Source organism: Watersipora subatra, chromosome 7, assembly GCF_963576615.1.
Source record: "Watersipora subatra chromosome 7, tzWatSuba1.1, whole genome shotgun sequence".
In the NCBI taxonomy this organism is placed as follows: Eukaryota; Metazoa; Bryozoa; class Gymnolaemata; order Cheilostomatida; family Watersiporidae; genus Watersipora; species Watersipora subatra.
This window is the reverse complement of record NC_088714.1, coordinates 65825969-65851971: the sequence shown is the minus strand read 5'-3', so window position 1 is coordinate 65851971 and position 26003 is coordinate 65825969. Positions and strand designations below refer to the sequence as shown.

Sequence of the window (26003 nt, the reverse complement as noted above, 5' to 3'; positions counted from 1 at the left end):
AAAAGTCTTTTGACAGAAAATTGATTTGTATTTAACATATAACAACATTTGCCATTCTAACTTTCAAACTACATATCATGAGAGAATTGTTTTGTGTAGTTGAAATAAATTAAGAGAGAAAACAAAACAATTGTAAAGGTTTTCAAACTTTTTCAAACAACTACAACTTTCAAACTTCATATCATGAGGAAAAGGTTTTGTGCAAGACAACTGATTTAAAAATAAATAAAACAACTGTAAAGGTTTTCAAACCGATGTAAATTTAAAATTTCATAACTTTCAGCGACCTATATCCTTTGATAACGTATAGTGGAACCTCGGTTCTCGAAGATCCAAAACAATTTTTCCCATTAAAATAAAATTATGTAAATTTTAATCCGCTCCAAGGCGAGAAAACAACTACGGTAAAGTATTTTTTCAACATTTTACACCATAAGCTATATATACTTGCTAAGCTTGTACTTGTATGTAGTTGCTATTTTACACCATAAGCTGTACTTGTACTTGGGCGTTGCCCGGGTAATAAAAACGTCTGCACAGAAAATTTCTTTGTGTTTAACATATGTAACAACATTTGCCATTCTAACTTTTAAACTATATATCATGAGAAAAGTGTTTTGTGTAGTTGAAATAATTTGAGAGGAAATAAAAACAACTGTAAAGTTTTTCAAACTTTGTCAAACAACTGAAACTTTCAAACTTGATATCATGAGGAAAATGTTTTCTGCCAGTCTAATAAATTAAAAAAAATTAAACAATTGTAAAAGGGATTAGATGTAAATGTAAAATAATTAGCAAGTTATAGCTAAATTAAGTCGGTTTTGTGATAATTACAATAAAAGATGATACAGTAATGATACAATTAATACAAACTGAGAAAACAAAATAAAATTCATGAATATCTTGAATTATTAATAGCAGTTTTTGCATAAAAGTGTGGGTATAAAAAGATTACTGTTCCATCAGAAGCTATCCATCAATTCTTTGAATACGACGATCGAAAAAATATGACAGGATATGGTAGTATTTTGTAGTTAAGATTTTATTAGAACAATGTCTGCCAAAAATGATTGAATAAAAGAATAATATTAATAATAAAGATTGGAAACTAATCAAGTAATAATAACAGTGATAGGAAAATGAACAATGTTTAAACTTCAAACACGGTACTCAAATTATGTTTAAAAGAATGCAAGTTGAAATAATAACGACGATGAAACAAATTTTAAAAAACTTTTATTATAAACTTCAAAAGTTATAAGAAGTTTATAAATGTGATAAGAGAATTTAAATATGTAAATGTATGTAAATATAAGATAGTGAGGAATATCTGATACTTGTAATCTTACACGATAAATCTTACAGTAATCTTACAAATGTTTGTTGTAAAATGTAAAATTAATTACGAAAAACTAATTTGTTAGGTTTAAAAGGAAAGATGTGTAAGCTAATACATCTAGCTGTACAACCCAGCGTTGCCCGAGTAATAAAAAAGTCTGTGAACAGAAAATTGATTTGTATTTAACATATAACAACATTTGCCATTCTACCTAAAAACAACTGCAAAGGTTTTCAAACTTTGTCAAACAACTTTTAAACTTCATATCATGAGAAAAATGTTTTGTGCAAGTCAAATAAATTAAAAAAATAAAATGACTATAAAAGGGTTTAGATGTAAATGTGAAATAATTAGCAAGTAGTAGCTAAATTGAGTCGGTTTTGCTACGATTACAATATGAGATGATTTGGTAATGATACAATTAATACAAACTGAGAAAACAAAATAAAACTCGTGAATATGTTGAATTAATAATAACAATTCTTGCATAGAGGTGTGTGTATAAAAAGGTCGCTGTTCCACCAACAGCTATCCATCAAAACTCTAAATACGACGGTATACTGGTACCACAATATGTAATGTAAAAATAAAATATTGTAGTGTCTTTGTCTGATCGAAGGTGAGAGAATCTAGATTCTAGAGGCGGTTCCTACTCGAGATAATACAATTGTTCGCGTGAACAGTATTAAACTTTACGGCGATTTAGCAATTAAAACTTAAGAAAAGCCGGAAATGGAGGTTCACAAAAACAGCATCGTGTTTCATAGAGAATAGAATTTAATCGCCAAATTCTAATATCGAGAGAGTCTATTGTCGATATCGTTTTGCCGAAAACAAATTAGCCCAAATACGTCGAGGACAAAAAAGCATCGCGTGTCATGTAGCTAAAAGAAATTCATACAGTTGTAATTATTATGTCATTTTTGTGTGAAAACGGAAAACGGTGAATAGGTTATGTATAGAGGCGCAGTAACTGGAGATTCCTGTTAATGTGCCCTAGCGGTGAAAGAAAAAGCCACAGAATAGCCGCACTCTTATATAACTCAAACCATCAGAAAAAATAGCGGCTAATAGTCCGAAAAGTACTGTACTCTATAAGGTGGACACACACACAACGATTGCCGTTTATATAGTAGACTAGCTGCATTACCCGCCTACAGTAACAGATTCACGTGCAGCATAAGGTTTATTGAGAGTTGGCTTTCATACTGTAAAACAACTCCAAATATGCAGTTACATCTCCCTCTCTCCATCTCTCCTTCTCTCCCTCTTTCCCCTCTCTCCCTCTCTCCCTCTCTCCGTCTCTCCCCCCTCTCTCCTCTCTCTCTCTCTCCCTTCCTCTTCTCCCTCTTTCTCTCCCTCTCTCTCTCCCTCCCCTCTCCTCCTCGCTCTCCCTCTCTCTCTCCCCCCCCCTCTCCTCCTCGCTCTCCCTCTCTCCGTCTCTCCCCTCTCTCCCCCTCTCTCCCCTCTCTCTCTCTCCCTCTTCCCCCTCTCTCTCTCTCTCTCCCTCTCTCTCTCCCCCCTCTCTTCCTCGCTCTCCCTCTCTCTCCCCTTCTCTCTCTCTCCCTCTCTCTCTCCCCTTTCTCTCTCCCTCCCTCTTCCCCCTCTCTCTCTCTCCCTCTCTCTCTCCCTCTCTCTCCCTCTTTCTCTCCCTCTCTCTCTCCTCCCTCTCCTCCTCGCTCTCCCTCTCTCTCCCCTTCTCTCCCCCTCTCTCTCTCTCCCTCTCTCCCCCCCTCTTCTCCTCGCTCTCTCTCTCCCTTTCTCTCTCTCTCTCCCTTAGTTCAACGCAACACTTGCGGATAGACAACATTTTTGGTTTTTCTGTCGGGCGTATGAAGAAACAGTTTTCGGCGTGTGCCTACTTTTGAGCAGGCGACGTATAGCTGGTTATGGCTGATGCAGGGTGACAGTGAGTCGATAGCAGCTGCTCTCTTTCTTTTCACAATAGCGTATCGCAACCCTCGGAGTACTCGTGAAAGTTCTGTAATAGTAAGTTACAGTAGGCCTACTTGTAGCTGGAAAAAATTAGTAACTCGGCTGCTGAAGGAAATGAACATGACCCACTATCACGAACAGCGGCAAATCCAACGTTATTAAGTAGTGGAGATGTGGCAATTCATAGACAATACAACATCGTATAAGAAACACTTACCTTTTTGATGTGGAAATTTAGTAGGTGAGAAATGCGTTTTTCCAGTGGCTCCAAGAAACAAACGTTTACGTGACCTTCTCGGTACACGTTGGCAGTAAATATTAATTGCATGTAAATAACTACTCGTGAATTTATTTTATTTAATGAATAGTACATTTGTATAGCTGTATAGACACCTTTGTATACGCCGCAGAACTCAGGAAAGGTGCTTTTTAACACGGCAGAAAATTTGCCGTTTAAAAAGCGGGCTAACCGGGGATTTTGGTTAATGGGCCCAAGCGGTGAAAGAAAAACAACAGAATTGCCACACCTTTATATAAGCTGTTTGGCTCAAATCATCAGAGAAAGGTAGCAGCTAATAGTCCATATTACGAAATTACGATATTACGAAATTACGATAATTAGTACTCATATTAATTCGGTTGGCTTCGTTCGACCGAATGGAAAAAGAAAGACCGCTCTATAATTTATTTACTGTTATTACACATATTAATTCAGTTCGCTTTGTACTACCGAAATTCGTACGACGATAAAAGAAAAGACCGCTCTATAAGGCGGACAATCAATCAATCAATCACACAGATTTCACAATATGCACAATTATCAAACAAAAGAATAATATTAAGGGCATTCAGCCTTCAAAAGGAATAACTATAGTTTCAAAACGCCGTAGCGATCTACACAACAAGATGGAGAGACTGCTCATGCTTTGGATAAAAGAGAAACGATTGGCCGATGACGGCGTAACTGAAACGATACAATGTGAAAAGACCAGTGCTATCTATCAAGACTATAAAAAATAGACATTTGGACAAGTTGGCAAGTGGTCGTGCATTAGCCCTTTGTGATGACACCTGTGTTCGTCCTTCTCCCAACATGTTGAAAGAGCGACAAAGGCAAATGTTCTTAGATAGGTTTCTCTTAACGTGACCGGCTGACCATGAGAGCAAAACAAAGGAAAAATTAGCTAAGTCGCGGAAAGAAATTTTAAACTATGATCACCAAAGAAATTTTAATTATGTTAAGCTTAAAATAAAAGTTTGGTTTTAATAATATGCATCAGAATCCAAATTTATCAATGTCAAATGTTGTGATAAAGAATTACTTTTCTCTCTCTATTTGGCAAATGCTAGCATTAGCTGCTATTGTATGTATTTAATTTACATGTTAATTAATCACATTTCCTTGCATTATTTTTTATTTGTTACTTTTTGAAAGCATGTAGTAAGTTAGGACAATTACTAAAATGTTTTTTCTGTTACAATATCTTGTTTTACGTGTTTTTAATTGTTTTTTTTTCAGAGTATGTAAGTCAATTAATACATATTTAATCGTTCTATATATATATATATATATATAAATAAATTGCACCCACATGCAAGTAAATTGACATACGAGTCCCAGAACGCATTAAGCTCGTAGGTCAAAGTATGACTGAATATAGAAGTAATTATAATAGTACACAGTATATAGTGCAGTGTATATGGGAATTGCTTTACTGTATATATAGACCTATATAGCGACACATTGGTTAAACCAGACCACTCACGTAAATGGACCACCCACCATGCCTATTAGTCAATTTTAGCGAGAATTGTCTAGATGATCACGCACACCTACATACACGCACACACACATACGTGCGCACACGCACGTACACACACACGTGCACACAAACCGTTGGTCTTGTAAATCTTGAAACGTTCTGGTTTCTAAAACATTGCACGATAGACTCACTAGTGAACATCCAGAAGAATCCGCAGTTATAGCCCTGCTGAAGTTCTACCCTGATCATCGGTAACCCAGTAATATTGATCCCATCAGAAATAAGACATTCGACTCCTTGACATAATTTAAGACCTAGCTCAGTTTCTAAGTAGACAGCGTCTGTAGAAGAGCAGATCCCAGATTCACTGTCTATGGACAATGTCGATACAAGGAGTAGATGTGCCTCAGAGGTGAGGATGCTAAGGAAGCACCTGCTGTCAGCGTAAGAGGGACCATGTGATTGATGTATGACAACAGGGGTGGCACTTATAGGTTCAGTCTGTTCGCATACTTCATTGTAGATCACGTAGCGAATGAGAAAGCTTGGATTATTAGAGATTCCTCTCTGATATGATACCTCAAGCGGTGCAGACGATGTAGACGTCTCATTGATCTCTATGGTTCTGTTCATGATTGAACTGCAATACCTGTGAAATATACACAAAGTGAAAAAATAGTTGACATATCAATTATTATTTAAGGAAGGGGAACAATTTAGTCTCGTGACAATTATGCAGAGCACAATCAAGTCATTGAATGTACTATTTCATTTAGGAAATCACTAGTTCAGATTGATAACAAACCAATAACTGTTATAGGCTACACTATGACTTTGATTTCCATATGTAAAGTACATTTGACCCTCAGTAAAATGGACTAATAAGGGTGGTAGGTGGTCTGGTTTAGCCGATTGTCAAGTTTTACCAATGTGCCATGTATACCGTAAAACCTCTAATAGAGGCTTTATGGTATACATAGGTTTTGCTAATTATTTCTGTGGTGTTACTTTCAAAGTTGTAGCAAAAAAACTGAAAAGTTTTAGGGTTGGAAAACAGACTTCAATACGAAAAAAAAAACAATTAAAGACTTAATTGCTATTGATGTAATCAAGTCATTATTAGCACAATTTTGTGGACACTTTTCTACTGATCACTTTCTAGTAAGGGTTCATAAAGATCAAAGAATGCCAGAGTGGCAGTCAAATAGAGGTGGTGTTCAATAAAAGGGTGGCATTCAATTAGAGGTTTTACGGTAGGTCTATATGAAGGAAAACGTTAACAAGGATTATTTACATTGTAGGCCTACTTTGTACTGTACACTGTAGGCCTATTTTGTACTGTACATTACATTGTAGATAATTTAAAATATCTAGCCTCAGTAGCCTGTAACAAAGAAAATTTCAAAGCTGCAGAAAGTTCTAAAAAATAGCAACAGGTTATACAACTCCTGCTAGAGCAAATTATTTGTAGAAATTTCCATTTACCCATGGTATTACAAATGTTTTGTTGTACTGAATATTAAATAAGTTACTCTTTCAAACTAATGTTGTGGTTTTTAACATATTTATAAATCATAAAATTGTATTCCACCATCGAGAAAGTCGAATAGCACACAAACGATATGATGAAATAATCTTTATTACCATTGTGAGTCATTTATAGTCCGATATTCTGTCTAGTGGGTCTATTTTAATAAAGATCGACTGTATGCAGAATCAGACCCCATTTTCAAGTGACAGTAGCGTAAAACCTTTATTTGAATGCCACTGTAGGAGAAGGATTGAAAAATAGAGCGCCACCCCTTAATTGAACACCGCCTCCATTTGACCTTTACTTTGGCATTCTTCAATCTTTCCAAGCCCATAATAAAAGGTGATCAGTAGTAAAGCGTCCACAAAATCGTATTAATATTGACTCGTTTACATTAATGACAATTAATTCTTTCGTTGTTTTTGTTTGTATTGAAGTCCGTTTTCTCGCTATTTGATCGCCACTATAGGAGGATTGAAAAATAAAGCGCCATGGCATTCAAATAGAGATTTTACGGTAATAGGTATGAGGCGCCACCTTCCCTACCCGCATTTACTGACACTTAGTAGCAGGTGATGTCAGAAAGTGTATTACTGCATACATTGCTAAAGAGGCTCATGAATGAGAGCTGCCAATGAAGGCAGCATCATTTGCACTCCACTCTTATTTGGTCGGTACATGAGAATTATGACTCAATATGACACTAATTTATTATCTATAACCGCTATAGTAGTGTAGTTTATTAACCTTTCTCCACAAACAAAACAATAGAAAAGCAATTTGCTACAATCTCCGGCGCAGTCTCTGCTACTCAGGAGATGGTTGCAGATGTATGAGAAGTGCAGTGAGTTATTAAAAATAGAACAAAATAAACAGGAAGTAAAGCTATCTAGGTCAACCGACCAGTTGCTTTTAACAAAACTGTACTGACAGGTAGGTCAAATTAAATCAAGTTGTGACAGCAAACTAGAGAAGTCTCAATATAAACAATGAATAATATCTCAGAGCATAGCCTTAGCCATGCATGTGCTTAAATAACTATAGTCTATGAGCTACAAATACATCAAATTTGTGACAACTGGTCTTTGTTTTAATTGGCACTACAGCTTTGACTGGAGTATACAGGTGTGTATACCAGCTTTGATTGGGCTATACGGGTGTGTATACACCGAAATGTGAGCGATGAAACACCTGGATACCCTGTGTGAGCGATGGTGCATCTGTATACAGGTGTATACCACACCGATTAATAACCACCACATGCTAACAACCATAACAGAGTAATGATCATAACAGCTTAACAGCCATAACAGATTAACAACCATAACAGCTTAACAACCATAAAAGATTAACAGCTATAACATGTTAACAACCATAACATGCCAGCAATATTAACAGGTTAACAACCATAACATGTATAACAACCATAACATGTTAACAGTATTAACAGGTTAACAACTATAACATGTATAACAACCATAACATGTTAACAATATTAAAAATCATAACATGTTAACAACTATAACATGTTAACAACCATAGTTACCATAACTTAATTCTGGCTACTGAAAGTTGATCTGCTAAAACTTACACCATTTGGTCACACACAGTCTGTTCTGCCTCTATGGCGATGGTGCACTTCTATGGAAATCTAAATCTGAGAAAAACTAGATTATTAGTTGCTCTGCCTTTAAATTTAGTCACATGATGTTAACTGGCTCAGTTGCAAAGCCGAGAGAAGGGAGAGTAGGAGGTGGTACCAAGGGTGAGAAGGGTAAGATGGTGAGTGATGGTACAGGTATATACAGGTGTATACAGGTGTGTATACACCTGTAGACAGGTGTATACATAGATGTATACACCTGATGTGTACACCTAGATGTACACATCTAGGTACAGATGTGTATACACATCTGTACCTAGATATGTATACACACCTAAGTACAGATGTGTATACACATCGGTGTATACACATCTGTATACAGGTATATGTACAGGTTTATATATACCTATATACTGGTGTGAACGTATATACCTGTATATAGGTATATGCACACTTGTATACAGGTGTATACACACCTGTATATTTTTATATATATACCACCTATACCTATATATATACACACACACCTGTATATACCTCTATACAGGTACACCATCGCCATAGAGGCAGAACAGATCGTGTGTGACCAAATAGTGTAAGTTTTAGCAGATCAATTTTCAATAGCCAGAATTAAGTTATGGTAACTATGGTTGTTAACATGTTATAGTTGTCAACCTGTTAATATTGTTAACACGTTATGGCTGTTAACATGTTATGATTGTTAACATGTTATAATTGTTAACATGTTATAATTGTTAACCAGTGGTGGTTGTTAACCTGTAAAGATTTTTAACCTGTTATGGCTGTTAACATGTTATGGTTGTTAATCTGTGATGTTTTTGTATTTCTATTGATTTATGGTATCAGCAAGTCATTTTGAGGTTATCTATACTTAGTTAAGTATTTCTTTTATTTTACATTTTTAATTAAAATCACATTGAATGAAATTTTACTATCGGAAACTGGCCCAAACAATAAAAGTAGGAATCATATGCAACAAGTTCAAGAGAAGGAGGTGTATGACAGATTAGGATATTTCTATATGAAAATTCCGCGCTGATGATTGGCTAAAGAAGAGATCTTATATTTATTGCTCGTGGACTCTTTTCAGATGTATCATAAGTCCCGAATAAAGCACCCGCTCGAATTTGAGTGTTTCAAAAAATGATCTCATTCAAACACTTATATCTCTGGACAGGGTTGGTCTACAAAGACAAGAATGACACCAAACTGTAGCTGATCTTTCAGCCTTTTATTAACCTTAAACCGTAACTGTCACGAACAACTTTTATCGTATTTACTAGGTGAATCAGACACGCTGATTCCAATTTTGTACTCAAAATAAAGATTAGTCCACTAACTTTCAGAGTAATGAAGGCTTTTTTACAGCGTTTTAATATCGGTCTTGAAAACAACACGATCAGCATAACAAGCTCCGCCTATAAATACGTGACGTAACCTAGCTTTTTAGTAACAGAAGTTACGTAGGGATGTTTAGACCGATTTAGAATAATAGATATGGGTGTTTTAAAATCCATTAATATCTAAATTCAGCCTTAAAAATAATATCAGTCTTTTCTGAAAGGTAGATGAGCTATTTAACATTGCATATTTAAAAAAGCGCGATAACAACGCTAGCTTGTGATAAAACTGCGCTTTTTGAGCTCATTTTCCTCGGCGTCCAGCCCATTTAAATGTCATGTAACAAGCTACGAGCAATTTCAAATAGTTTATATACCTTTCATAAAAATCTGAAATTATTTTACAGGCTGGATTTAGATAATAATGGGTTTTAAGACACCCATCTCTATTATTCTAAATCGGACTAAACATTCCTAACTTCCGTTCCTGAAAAAGCTAGGTTTCGTCACATATTTATGGGCGGAGCTTGTGATGCCGATTGTGTTCTTTTCGAAACGGATATTGAAACGCTTTAAAAAAGCCTAAATGACTTTGAAGGTTAGTGGACTAATCTTTATTTTGAGTACAAAATCGGAATTAGCGTGTCTGATTTACCTAGGAACAACGATAAAAGTTGTTCGTGACAGTTATGGTTTAATATCATTTGATCGACTTTTTTGACACAATCACATCTTTAAAGTCACTTGGCAAGGACTAGCCTCCTATCAGTGAAACAATGGAGATGGTAAGGACTAGCCTCCTATCAGTGAAACAATGGAGATGGTAAGAATTGTATGTCTTCAAAGAGTATGAAGTGATGAGAATTACTCCTTGACAGCACTCAAGTGTGATATGCGAAGAGTATGAAGTGATGAGAATTACTCCTTGACACTCAAGTGTGATATGCGAAGAGTATGAAGTGATGAGAATTACTCCTTGACACTCAAGTGTGATATGCGAAGAGTATGAAGTGATGAGAATTACTCCTTGACAGCCCTCAAGTGTGATATGCGAAGAGTATGAAGTGATGAGAATTACTCCTTGACACTCAAGTGTGATATGCGAAGCTGAAATAACAAGAGTTGATTTTTATAAAGTTTTTAAAACAAAGATTATAATTGTGAGATTCATATGTACAGTTAAACTTGGAAATGCAAAGAAATTTCCTTTATGTATTATCTTTGTCTTATCTTTATCTTATCAACGTTGATGTTTAATCCAACCTTTACAGCAGCTCATCACAATAAAAATTCACCTTAATCTTGTCTAACAGCTTTGTCACATAAAAGCTGTGAAATGAAATCGCATGAAATAGTTTATTTGTGGCAACATTTATAGCTGTAACAAACCACATAAACTGAGAGCTTCCATTAGAGGTTTCTACATTGTATCTCTATGTATGAATACTTGATGTCATTGATCAGAAACCATCTGGAAACAAGGGGAGATTAAGAACAGGACTATAGCGGATAGGCAGAGTGGTAATTAAAATGGCACATATAGTGATAGCTGTGGGTAACAATATGATATTATGATAGTTTTCAGCTAAATGGCATTCACAGCTGATTCATCCTATTATGCACAGCATATCCATAAGCTATGCCTGTGTAGGTGTTTGTAGCCTCGATGTTATTCAGTTTCCTTCATTGCTAAAGCACAAGTGTGATTGGTGAGTCGTCTTTTTGTGTACCGAATGAAAAGATTGCAGTCTGTTTGGAGCCAGCGCCTCTAAGGAATTGTGCTCTCTTATCTATTACAACTATTACCCTATTATTACACTTGCGGTTAGAGTAGCGAAATGCTCAGCGCTAGACAGGTATTAAAACAGATGATAAAACGGTGGCAGGTAATGTAGTTGCTCGCCACTTGCCATTAGTCTGGCATATTGCCAATGAATAATTTGGGCAAGCTAATACCCGGCTCGCTAAATTTACAAATAAGGCACTTGTGAATGACTGTACTTACCTGTATATATTAGCTACTAGCAAGTACTCCACATCAAATACACTACTCACTTGTATATATTAGCTACCAGCAAGTACTACACATCACATACACTACTCACCTGTATATATTAGTTACCAGCAAGTACTCCACATCACATACACTACTCACCTGTATATATTAGCTACCAGCAAGTACTACACATCACATACACTACTCACCTGTATATATTAGCTACTAGCAAGTACTCCACATCACATACACTGCTCACCTGTATATATTAGCTACCAGCAAGTACTCCACATCACATACACTATTCACCTGTTTATATTAGCTACCAGCAAGTTTGCTCCACTACACCCCGAATCATTTGTGCGATTGAAGTATTGTATGGTAATCTTCAGTTTAGCCTTAGAGCTTCGAAACAGATCTCTGGCTATGGCGAGTTTGCAAGAAGATGGGCTGTCTAGACCTCCAGGAGGAAGACTGAAGATGCCAACTGGAGTGTATGCAGTCTGCGGGGTAGATACACAGTGATACTCATTACCTGTAAGTATACAGTAAGTACACAGTAACTGGTATGCAGCATCCACACAAATATCTATCAAGCAATGGGCCTAAGCATATAAAATTTCAGCTCACACACTTTAGCTGGTGCCACATACAAGTGATACTTTCAATGTACCATAACTTCTGCTAATTACAATACTATTAGGGTGACTACTATTAGTTACAATAGTAATATAGTGACTACTACTGGTTACAATAGGATTAGAGTGACTACTACTTGTTACAATAGTATTAGAGGGACTACTACTAGTTATAATAGTAATAGAGTGACTACTACTAGTTACAATAGTAATATAGTGACTACTACTGTTTACAATAGTAACAGAGTGACTACTACTAGTTACAATAGTAACAGAGTGACTACTATTAGTTACAATAGTATTAGAGTGACTACTAATAGTTACAATAGTATTAGAGTGACTACTACTAGTTACAATAGTATTAGAGGGACTACTACTAGTTACAATAGTAATAGAGTAACTACTATTAATTACAATAGTAATAGAGTGACTACTACTACTAGTTACAATAGTAATAGAGTGACTACTACTACTAGTTACAATAGTAATAGAGTGACTACTACTAGTTACAATAGTAATAGAGTGACTACTACTAGTTACAATAGTAATAGAGTGACTACTACTAGTTACAGTAGTAATAGAGTGACTACTACTAGTTACAATAGTAATAGAGTAACTACTATTAATTACAATAGTAATAGAGTGACTACTACTAGTTACAGTAGTAATAGAGTGACTACTACTAGTTACAATAGTAATAGAGTGACTACTACTAGTTACAATAGTAATAGAGTGACTACTACTAGTTACAATAGTAATAGAGTGACTACTACTAGTTACAATAGTAATAGAGTGACTACTACTAGTTACAATAGTAATAAATTATTATCATTCTAATGCATATTCTTCACTGCTATTTTCTAATATGCAATGTCCTGTGATATTGATGGAGTGTCTCACAACCCTCTCTCTTTCTGTGCGTTGGACAAACATAAGGAACAGCCGTAAACAGCCATAAACGGTGCAATGACTGTCTGAATGGAGCTCTTAGGAAGATGAGTCAAATACCAAAGCTGCTGGAATAGAAATCACTTTTTGGTCTGTAAGGAGATTACACTAAAGGTAGTCTATAGCCTAACCTTGTGCTTCCTTCCTACTCTGAGGCTAACCTTGGTACAACTAAAAATCTGTTGCCGATGTGAGGATATAGGACTCAAGTTTAAAGTAACAGCCAAACTTGCATGAAAACTGAAATCAAACCGTAGAGAGAGATGGATATATCTTATTGAGAGGCTTTGGAGTAGAAAAACCTGACAACAACGTCTTTCACCTAAATTACAATTACAGCAACCCATTGTTGAAATGCTGCCACAACAGCAACTGGTATGCCGGGCACTGACTTGAATTATTGTATCTTCGTGGAACCAACTAGCTGTTGTCAATAGATAAAATCACGGCTAAAGATGTATGGGGTAGACATCTCAGTGTTGTCAATAGATGAAATCACGGCTAGATATGTATGGGGTAGACATCTCAGTGTTGTCAATAGATAAAATCACGGCTAGAGATGTATGGGGTAGACATACATAGACATCTCAGTGTCACATAGTTTATGATTTAGATTGTCTCCCTCTGGATGCTTGCCAAATGCGATACAGTAAACAGGGAGGATTTGGGAGGGAGCGCAGGTGCAGTAGTCACCCAGAATGTTTAGACTTAAAATCTAAACATTCAAAACTAAAGTCTATCTAACCAGAAAGGAATTTTAGACTAAGGTTCCTGCGTCAATAGATTTATGTTAATGTTGATGGCATCTGTATAAAAACTCACCGTGTGTTTGTTAAATTTAAATAACATTTGAAGATACCAAGAGCTTTAAAATATTCATACTAAATGTCTGCTTAATACTCTATTACTAAAATTTACGTCAGTACAGTTAGTTTTTATAAGGATGGAGTGTTTAGAAAAGCCAGTGTACAGTCAAATATCGACTTTAGATAATTTTTGTCTACAAGTTTATTGACATAAAATTTGCTCAAATGTCTGTCGCAACATCTAAAGAAATGTTCAACATAAGACGTCTGAAATTTCTCAAAAAGGCCACAGTTTGTAACCCAGTAACACATTGTTTGGTTCTACGATGTTTGAATAATGGTAAACAGCGTTTACACCTTCATTTTCTAATAGTTTAAAAATTGTTTATCAAAGTTTTCAATAGTTTTAAAATTATAAATCTCTAAAATACTAGATAAGGGTAGAAGGGGTGAAAAAGGCTTTCTTCAGACCTGAAACCAGAACATATAGAAAGAGTTCAGCAAAAATCTCCAAATCAATTCTATAAAACTTCTACGAAGTCAGTTACTAGTTACTAGTTACTAATAACTAGTAACTAGTAACTAGTAACTAGTTACTAGTAACTAGTTACTAGTTACTAGTAACTAGTAACTAGTTACTAGTTACTAGTTACTAGTAACTAGTAACTAGTAACTAGTTACTAGTTACTAGTAACTAGTAACTAGTTACTAGTTACTAGTTACGGCTGTGCAAAAGTAGAGGTGGAACGAGACACGAGACGTCTCGAGTATCGACCTGTCTCGTCTCGTATCGGTCTCGTCTCGAGTTAACTATTGCCAAACTCGAGACAGGAAATAGAACTAAAGCGCCTGCGCACGGTCGTTAAAACATGGCTTCTTTAGCAACAACTCCATATATTGTAACGGATTGCGGGCAGCTGCCTTTAAAGTTCTACCCGGTCCGTTACTACCTGTTGCTATTGATTATGTTGGCCACTGAGTCTAATCATGTAGTCCGGACAACGGCCCTGTTATATTTTAGTTCGGTTCTGTGTTCTTAAAACAGATACCGGGTCGTATCTAATTGCTCTTCGGATAATCCACTTTAATAAATTGGATAACTTTTGCGGGTAAAATGTCTGTATTTTATCGTATCGTGTCTAAACACCAACTGACCTTCATAAAATTCGGGCCTCTTTTACGTATATACTACCAATCGCGGGTAAAACTTGCCCGGACACGGAGAAACGAACGAAAGGCCGTGTCGACCATAGTCCGTGTTCGGTTAACAATGACGTTTTGTTAACTCAATATAAGAATATACATGTATACAGTAATTAATATAATTTCATGAGTACAATTTAAATATAATTCACATACTACAGTTAACACATAAACAAAACTTAACATTAATGAAACAATAAGAATGAAAGTATTATCGTGTGTTTTTTTATTTGCGGTATTTCTTTGTAGAGCGACGGCTATCGGTTTCATTACATATTACATTAAAAAGTAAGAACTATTCAATAGATGGTAAAAATATACATGTACAAAGCAATATGTTTAAAATAATTATGATCAATCAAGCTCAAAATTCGTAGAATATATAACTTCGGTATTTTAGAGCTGTTTGTGTCACTTTTGTTTACAAAAACTACATGCATATCACTATAATAATTAAAATGTTGTATTTAAATCGTTTACACCAGTTGAAAATTCAATTTAAAAATAGATTTATTAATTTATATATACCGAGTAGCTGGTACTTGTGTAGTGAAATCATCACCAAATGCTCTTTATTTTACTGTCTCGTGTCTCGAGTCTCGACTTTTCACAAGACAGTGTCTCGAGTCTCGTCTCGAACTTAAAAAACCTGTCTCGTTCCACCTCTATGCAAAAGTAAAAGAATGCACAAAAACAAATCCTGAAATGTGTAAAAATAAGAAGGACATGATGATTAGAAAAAGATATCAAAAATGAAAATAAAGAATTATACATAAATTATATTAATTTACTTTAGACTAACTTTGTATCTATACATTGCATGTCCCCTACAACACTAAGGCTGTACCTCGTATCTATACATTGCACGTCCCCTACAACACTAAGGCTGTACCTCGTATCTATACATTGCATGTTCCCTACAACACTAAGGCTGTACCTCGTATCTACACATTGCATGTCCCCTACAACACTAAGGCTCTACCTCGTATCTATACATTGCATGTTCTCAACAACACTAAGGCTGTACCTCGTATCTATACATTGATGTCCCCTACAACACTAAGGCTGTACCTCGTATCTACACATTGCATGTTCCCTACAACACGAAGGCTGTACCTCGTATCTATACATTGCATGTCCCCTACAACACAAAGGCTGTACCTCGTATCTACACATTGCATGTCCCCTACAACACTAAGGCTGTACCTCGTATCTATACATTGCATGTCCCCTACAACACTAAGGCTGTACCTAGTATCTATACATTGCATGTCCCCTACAACACTAAGGCTGTACCTTGTATCTATACATTGCATGTTCCCTACAACACTAAGGCTGTACCTCGTATCTATACATTGCATGTCCCCTACAACACTAAGGCTGTACCTCGTATCTATACATTGCATGTTCTCTACAACACTAAGGCTGTACCTCGTATCTACACATTGCATGTCCCCTACAACACTAAGGCTGTACCTCGTATCTATACATTGCATGTCCCCTACAACACTAAGGCTGTACCTCGTATCTATACATTGCATGTCCCCTACAACACTAAGGCTGTACCTCGTATTTATACATTGCATGTTCTCTACAACACTAAGGCTGTACCTCGTATCTACACATTGCATGTCCCCTACAACACTAAGGCTGTACCTCGTATCTACACATTGCATGTCCCCTACAACACTAAGGCTCTACCTCGTATCTATACATTGCATGTCCCCTACAACACTAAAGCTGTACCTCGTATCTATACATTGCATGTCCCCTACAACACTAAGGCTGTACTTTGTATCTATACATTGCATGTCCCCTACAACACTAAGGCTCTACCTCGTATCTATACATTGCATGTCCCCTACAACACTAAAGCTGTACCTCGTATCTATACATTGCATGTCCCATACAACACTAAAGCTGTACCTCGTATCTATACATTGCATGTCCCCTACAACACTAAGGCTGTACCTCGTATCTATACATTGCATGTCCCCTACAACACTAAGGCTGTACCTCGTATCTATACATTGCATGTCCCCTACAACACTAAGGCTGTACCTCGTATCTACACATTGCATGTCCCCTACAACACTAAGGCTGTACCTCGTATCTATACATTGCATGTCCCCTACAACACAAAGGCTGTACCTCGTATCTATACATTGCATGTCCCCTACAACACTAAGGCTGTACCTCGTATCTACACATTGCATGTTCCCTACAACACTAAGGCTGTACCTCGTATCTACACATTCCATGTTCCCTACAACACAAAGGCTGTACCTCGTATCTATACATTACATGTTCCCTACAACACTAAGGCTGTACCTCGTATCTATACATTGCATGTCCCCTACAACACTAAAGCTGTACCTCGTATCTACACATTGCATGTCCCCTACAACACTAAGGCTCTACCTCGTATCTATACATTGCATGTTCCCTACAACACTAAGGCTGTACCTCGTATCTATACATTGCATGTCCCCTACAACACTAAGGCTGTACCTCGTATCTATACATTGCATGTCCCCTACAACACTAAGGCTGTACCTCGTATCTACACATTGCATGTCCCCTACAACACTAAGGCTGTACCTCGTATCTACACATTGCATGTCCCCTTCAACACTAAGGCTGTATCTCGTATCTATACATTGCATGTCCCCTACAACACTAAGGCTGTACTTTGTATCTATACATTGCATGTCCCCTACAACACTAAGGCTGTACCTCGTATCTATACATTACATGTCCCCTACAACACTAAAGCTGTACCTCGTATCTATACATTGCATGTCCCCTACAACACTAAAGCTGTACCTCGTATCTATACATTGCATGTCCCCTACAACACTAAAGCTGTACCTCGTATCTATACATTGCATGTCCCCTACAACACTAAGGCTGTACCTCGTATCTATACATTGCATGTCCCCTACAACACTAAGGCTGTACCTCGTATCTACACATTGCATGTCCCCTACAACACTAAGGCTGTACCTCGTATCTATACATTGCATGTCCCCTACAACACAAAGGCTGTACCTCGTATCTATACATTACATGTTCCCTACAACACTAAGGCTGTACCTCGTATCTATACATTGCATGTCCCCTACAACACTAAAGCTGTACCTCGTATCTACACATTGCATGTCCCCTACAACACTAAGGCTCTACCTCGTATCTATACATTGCATGTTCCCTACAACACTAAGGCTGTACCTCGTATCTATACATTGCATGTTCCCTACAACACTAAGGCTGTACCTCGTATCTACACATTGCATGTCCCCTACAACACTAAGGCTGTACCTCGTATCTACACATTGCATGTCCCCTACAACACTAAGGCTGTACCTCGTATCTATACATTGCATGTCCCCTACAACACAAAGGCTGTACCTCGTATCTATACATTACATGTTCCCTACAACACTAAGGCTGTACCTCGTATCTATACATTGCATGTCCCCTACAACACTAAAGCTGTACCTCGTATCTACACATTGCATGTCCCCTACAACACTAAGGCTCTACCTCGTATCTATACATTGCATGTTCCCTACAACACTAAGGCTGTACCTCGTATCTATACATTGCATGTTCCCTACAACACTAAGGCTGTACCTCGTATCTACACATTGCATGTCCCCTACAACACTAAGGCTGTACCTCGTATCTACACATTGCATGTCCCCTACAACACTAAGGCTGTACCTCGTATCTATACATTGCATGTCCCCTACAACACAAAGGCTGTACCTCGTATCTATACATTGCATGTCCCCTACAACACTAAAGCTGTACCTCGTATCTACACATTGCATGTCCCCTACAACACTAAGGCTCTACCTCGTATCTATACATTGCATGTTCCCTACAACACTAAGGCTGTACCTCGTATCTATACATTGCATGTCCCCTACAACACTAAAGCTGTACCTCGTATCTATACATTGCATGTTCTCTACAACACTAAAGCTGTACCTCGTATCTATACATTGCATGTCCCCTACAACACTAAGGCTCTACCTCGTATCTATACATTGCATGTTCCCTACAACACTAAGGCTGTACCTCGTATCTACACATTGCATGTCCCCTACAACACTAAGGCTGTACCTCGTATCTATACATTGCATGTTCCCTACAACACTAAAGCTGTACCTCGTATCTATACATTGCATGTCCCCTACAACACTAAGGCTGTACCTCGTATCTATACATTGCATGTTCCCTACAACACTAAGGCTGTACCTCGTATCTACACATTGCATGTCCCCTACAACACAAAGGCTGTACCTCGTATCTATACATTGCATGTCCCCTACAACACTAAGGCTGTACCTCGTATCTATACATTGCATGTTCCCTACAACACTAAGGCTGTACCTTGTATCTATACATTGCATGTCCCCTACAACACTAAGGCTCTACCTCGTATCTATACATTGCATGTTCCCTACAACACTAAGGCTGTACCTCGTATCTATACATTGCATGTTCCCTACAACACTAAGGCTGTACCTCGTATCTATACATTGCATGTTCCCTACAACACTAAGGCTGTACCTCGTACCTATACATTGCATGTTCCCTACAACACTAAGGCTGTACCTCGTATCTATACATTGCACGTCCCCTACAACACTAAGGCTGTACCTCGTATCTATACATTGTATGTCCCCTACAACACAAAGGCTGTACCTCGTATCTATACATTGCATGTCTCCTACAACACTAAGGCTGTACCTCGTATCTATACATTGCATGTCCCCTACAACACTAAGGCTGTACCTCGTATCTATACATTGCATGTCCCCTACAACACTAAGGCTGTACCTCGTATCTATACATTGCATGTTCTCTACAACACTAAGGCTGTACCTCGTACCTATACATTGCATGTCCCCTACAACACTAAGGCTGTACCTCGTATCTATACATTGCATGTTCTCTACAACACTAAGGCTGTACCTCGTACCTATACATTGCATGTCCCCTACAACACTAAGGCTGTACCTCGTATCTATACATTGCATGTTCTCTACAACACTAAGGCTGTACCTCGTACCTATACATTGCATGTCCCCTACAACACTAAGGCTGTACCTCGTATCTATACATTGCATGTTCTCTACAACACTAAGGCTGTACCTCGTACCTATACATTGCATGTCCCCTACAACACTAAGGCTGTACCTCGTATCTATACATTGCATGTCCCCTACAACACTAAGGCTGTACCTCGTATCTATACATTGCATGTCCCCTACAACACTAAGGCTGTACGTCGTATCTATACATTGCATGTCCCCTACAACACTAAGGCTGTACCTCGTATCTATACATTGCATGTCCCCTACAACACTAAGGCTGTACCTCGTATCTATACATTACATGTCCCCTACAACACTAAGGCTGTACCTCGTATCTATACATTGCATGTCCCCTACAACACTAAGGCTGTACCTCGTATCTATACATTGCATGTCCCCTACAACACTAAGGCTGTACCTTGTATCTATACATTGCATGTCCCCTACAACACTAAGGCTGTACCTCGTATCTATACATTGCATGTTCCCTACAACACTAAGGCTGTACCTCGTATCTATACATTGCATGTTCCCTACAACACTAAGGCTGTACCTCGTATCTACACATTGCATGTCCCCTACAACACAAAGGCTGTACCTCGTATCTATACATTGCATGTCCCCTACAACACTAAGGCTGTACCTCGTATCTATACATTGCATGTTCCCTACAACACTAAGGCTGTACCTTGTATCTATACATTGCATGTCTCCTACAACACTAAGGCTGTACCTCGTATCTATACATTGCATGTCCCCTACAACACTAAGGCTGTACCTCGTACCTATACATTGCATGTTCCCTACAACACTAAGGCTGTACCTCGTATCTATACATTGCACGTCCCCTACAACACTAAGGCTGTACCTCGTATCTATACATTACATGTCCCCTACAACACTAAGGCTATACCTCGTATCTATACATTGCATGTCCCCTACAACACTAAGGCTGTACCTCGTACCTATACATTGCATGTCCCCTACAACACTAAGGCTGTACCTCGTATCTATACATTGCATGTTCTCTGCAACACTAAGGCTGTACCTCGTACCTATACATTGCATGTCCCCTACAACACTAAGGCTGTACCTCGTATCTATACATTACATGTCCCCTACAACACTAAGGCTGTACCTCGTACCTATACATTGCATGTCCCCTACAACACTAAGGCTGTACCTCGTATCTATACATTGCATGTTCTCTACAACACTAAGGCTGTACCTCGTACCTATACATTGCATGTCCCCTACAACACTAAGGCTGTACCTCGTATCTATACATTGCATGTTCTCTACAACACTAAGGCTGTACCTCGTACCTATACATTGCATGTCCCCTACAACACTAAGGCTGTACCTCGTATCTATACATTGCATGTCCCCTACAACACTAAGGCTGTACCTCGTATCTATACATTACATGTCCCCTACAACACTAAGGCTGTACCTCGTATCTATACATTGCATGTCCCCTACAACACTAAGGCTGTACCTCGTATCTATACATTGCATGTCCCCTACAACACTAAGGCTGTACCTTGTATCTATACATTGCATGTCCCCTACAACACTAAGGCTGTACCTCGTATCTATACATTGCATGTTCCCTACAACACTAAGGCTGTACCTCGTATCTATACATTGCATGTTCCCTACAACACTAAGGCTGTACCTCGTATCTACACATTGCATGTCCCCTACAACACAAAGGCTGTACCTCGTATCTATACATTACATGTCCCCTACAACACTAAGGCTATACCTCGTATCTATACATTGCATGTTCCCTACAACACTAAGGCTGTACCTCGTATCTACACATTGCATGTCCCCTACAACACTAAGGCTGTACCTCGTATCTATACATTGCATGTCCCCTACAACACTAAGGCTCTACCTCGTATCTATACATTGCATGTTCCCTACAACACTAAGGCTGTACCTCGTATCTACACATTGCATGTCCCCTACAACACTAAGGCTGTACCTCGTATCTACACATTGCATGTCCCCTACAACACTAAGGCTGTACCTCGTATCTATACATTGCATGTCCCCTACAACACAAAGGCTGTACCTCGTATCTATACATTACATGTCCCCTACAACACTAAGGCTGTACCTCGTATCTATACATTGCATGTCCCCTACAACACTAAGGCTGTACCTCGTATCTATACATTGCATGTCCCCTACAACACTAAGGCTGTACCTTGTATCTATACATTGCATGTCCCCTACAACACTAAGGCTGTACCTCGTATCTATACATTGCATGTTCCCTACAACACTAAGGCTGTACCTCGTACCTACACACTGTTTATCTTTGAGAACACCAAGGTTATACCTCGGCTCGCATGTTTTTATGCAATATTGAAATATGACAACTTGAGCTTTTCTATTGGTTATTATTTTACTAGTTTAATGTCTTATACATGTACACAATTTAATTTTTTACAACGTGTTTATTTTGATACTGTATATAATTATCTGAAGTGTTTATTGTAAAGTTTTCTGTGTTCTGAAAATGATTAAACGAAATACAATGTATTTTGATGAGAACAGCTTTGATTCAGTGAAGAAAGTATCTGGATCAACTTCTTTTGTCGAGGTTTGACTGAATACAATTTATCAAATCCGAGATAAAATTATTATACAACTCTTTCTTCTACGTAAACTGCAGTTCAGACAAGAGGAACCTCTCAGTCACAACATGAAATTCTATCAGTTCGTATGGCATGTGTTAAGGGTCAACATACTTCGTGACACGCCGGCAAGATCTATCAATGATTAGCTGGTTTGTCAACTACCCTCAGTTACACAGCATTACATCATCAAGATGCAATTGCTTATTTTGCTGCCATACAATAGAGGAAATAACAAAGTTTGTGTCTCACCTTCGCTGATATGCAAAAAGGCCAACTCCATGATAATAGCTAACCAATGTAGTCCCGGCATGTTGTTCAAGGCAGCCTCCAAGCAAGCTTTTTCCTAAAAAGTGTCTAATAATGAGTATCCTTAATGAGTGTCTAAAAGCTGTTCGAGCCTCAGTACAAATGCCAATGTTAGTAACTGAAACTTAACTTGGTCGGAGGCGAGGCTTGCAGACTCGGTGCCAAGCAATTTCGGTATCTTTCATTCCCTCCAGCCAACCATAATAAAGTATCACCTTGTTAGCCTGAGATAATAGCTGTAAAGATTGCAGCGTAGCCAAAAGTCTCTCTCTTTGAAACTGAGTTGAATGAACCTCGGCAGGTGATGACTAATGCTCATTAAAAGAATTTGTGTGGAGAAGAATAAACAGCTGGGGTCAGAGGCCATATGTGACAGCTGCTGCTTTGAGCCATTACATCTTCATGGTCAGGCCTCTCGATAGACTCACCGTGATGCCTTTACCATGAGCAGTCGGCACAGACCTGCCAACTTACGCTGTCACCTAGAAATGAGTTACTGTATTCACGGATATTGCGTAACAGCAAATATTTGAGAATCATGGGATGAGCCCTTAATAAAAGCGTACCATTGTTTACCTGTAAAACAAAGCCTCTTTGTCTGTTTGTCTCATGTGCATCACATGAGTCCTAAACTGTTTTTACAAGGCATCACTTGGTCATGCCAACTGCCAAATCTCGGCGCTGACGTAATAATTAGGAACTTCTTACATGGAGAGGAGACAGATATATTTTAAGGCAGCAATATGAACTATGGTGATTGCTAAGCCTTGCAGGCCGGTACATCCTAGCGTATTTCTTATCGTAACTACATGGCTTTTTTATTAATATGATTTTTTAAGCAAGGAAAACATTTGTCTTTGATTAATAATACTAGTATACAAAGCAATGGCTCACACAACATTGTCTGACACACGGAGTGAACCAGACAGCAGCACACAACATTGTCTGACACACGGAGTGAACCAGACAGCAGCACACAACATTGTCTGACACACGGAGTGAACCACACAGCAGCACATACTATTGTCTGACACACGGAGTGAACCAGACAGCAGCACACAACATTGTCTGACACACGGAGTGAACCAGAGAGCAGCACACAACATTGTCTGACACACGGAGTGAACCAGACAGCAGCTCATTTGTCATACTCTCCAGTAAAGCTTTTTAACACGTCATGCTCGGCGTATCGTTCCAACAAGCCTTTTTCTCACATGAACAGTATATATATATATGTGTATATATGCTGTTATATGTATAGATATATATACATGTATATATATATATGTTTATTAAACTACAGGTTAAAATCATTACTACTATTAGTTTCATGCAATTGCGTTGCAATCTTCTACACATCAACAAAATCTTGCCAGTTATGTCTATGGGAAAAGTACTTCGTCATATTCGAACCCAAGTTAGCCAGCCTTAACATTAGAAGTGAGCTGATATCCACATGCCGGCATGCCAGAAAACACCTAATTAGCTCAATAATATAATCTGACTACATCTTTGCTGTATACTATATATATATATATATATATATATATATATATATATATATATATATATATATATATATATATATATATATATATACAGTGGTGATACAAATTATGGAACCGCCTCTCATTTTCGTTACATAGCAATGAATTCTGAGTTGTGTTTATTTTTTCTACAATCAAAATTTTACATAACTATAAAAATTTATATATCATTTGAATTGTCACAATGTTGGCTTTTTGATAAACTTAAATTAAAATCACATTGTATATTCTATAAAAATATTATTAGAGGTTTACTGAAAGCTGTCAGAGAGTTGCTGTACAGTTATCATTTCTATTAAATAGTGTCTGACCAAAAGTCATTAAATATCAAATTTCTTTTCTTTGAAATGGCTTTTATTGTGAATTAACGTAAAGACAGGGTTTTGTAGCCTTGAAAAGAGCTGTTTTGGTTCTAAAGATGATCAATAGTTGGTTGGCCAGGCTTTGTTCTCAATCACTGCTCGGCAGCGCCTGGGCATACTATCTGTCAGCGTCTGAAGCTCTTCAGGTGTCACTATTCGATGCCAGGATTGCACAATAAGCTCCATCAATCTTCTTTTATTAGATGGTTTGTCTTTAGTTGCGAGATTGCCTATTCTGCTCCACAAATTTTTAATTGGGTTAAGGGCTAGTGACTGAGCAGGTCAAGTCAGAGTGTTAACGTTATTGTCAGCAAACCACTTCTTTGCTCTTTTGGCTGTGTGGCATGGAGCATTATCTTGCTGGAACAGCCACTCTCTATCAAACAGACTTCTAGCAGATGGTATCCTCACACTTTGTAGTACTCCACAATATTTTTCTGCATTTGTCATACCATCAACCAAATGTAATCTACCAGGACCAGCAGCAAAGAAACAACCCCACACCATTACTGAGGTGGGATGCTTTATCGTAGGTAAAATACATTCTGGTTTAAACTCTTTACCAGGACTCTTTCTTACATAATTGTTGCCAGAGTGATTTTGCACAGTAAGTGTGCTCTCATCGCTGAATAATACTGCTCTCCAGTTTTCTGGTGACCAATTCACATGACCTTTCGCCAATTGTAGACGAGCCTTTTTTTGTCGAGATGATAACAAAGGTTTTCTACGAGCTTTACAGCCTCGTAAGCCATTATCTCTCAATGATTTGCGAACAGTTGATGGTGCTAACTCTGTACCTGTTGATTCTTTTAACTTTTTGGCTAGCAGAGGAATGGTTAAATGTCTATCAACCAAAGAAAGTCTCACTAGGCATCTGGTCACTTGATCTGTTGCTAGCTTTTT

General features: G+C 37.9%; 1 protein-coding gene across 3 annotated transcripts in view; it reads right to left on the bottom strand.

Moving 5' to 3' along the window:
* Positions 1 to 23470, bottom strand: part of LOC137399966 (cubilin-like) — a 31442-nt gene extending 7972 nt beyond the window's left edge. Inside the window, exons 1-4 of one of the 3 annotated variants that reach the window (XM_068086246.1) lie at positions 23322 to 23466; positions 23135 to 23228; positions 11838 to 12063; positions 5229 to 5686 (exon numbers count right to left, since the gene is read on the bottom strand). In XM_068086246.1, coding sequence (XP_067942347.1) covers positions 5229 to 5686; positions 11838 to 12063; positions 23135 to 23195 — 745 coding nt within the window. In that variant the 5' untranslated portion in view covers positions 23196 to 23228; positions 23322 to 23466. Of the gene's footprint in view, positions 1 to 5228; positions 5687 to 11837; positions 12064 to 23134 lie in introns of all 3 variants that reach the window. The other 2 variants (XM_068086247.1, XM_068086245.1) reach the window with 2 other exon arrangements.
* Positions 23471 to 26003: the final 2533 nt, after the last annotated feature.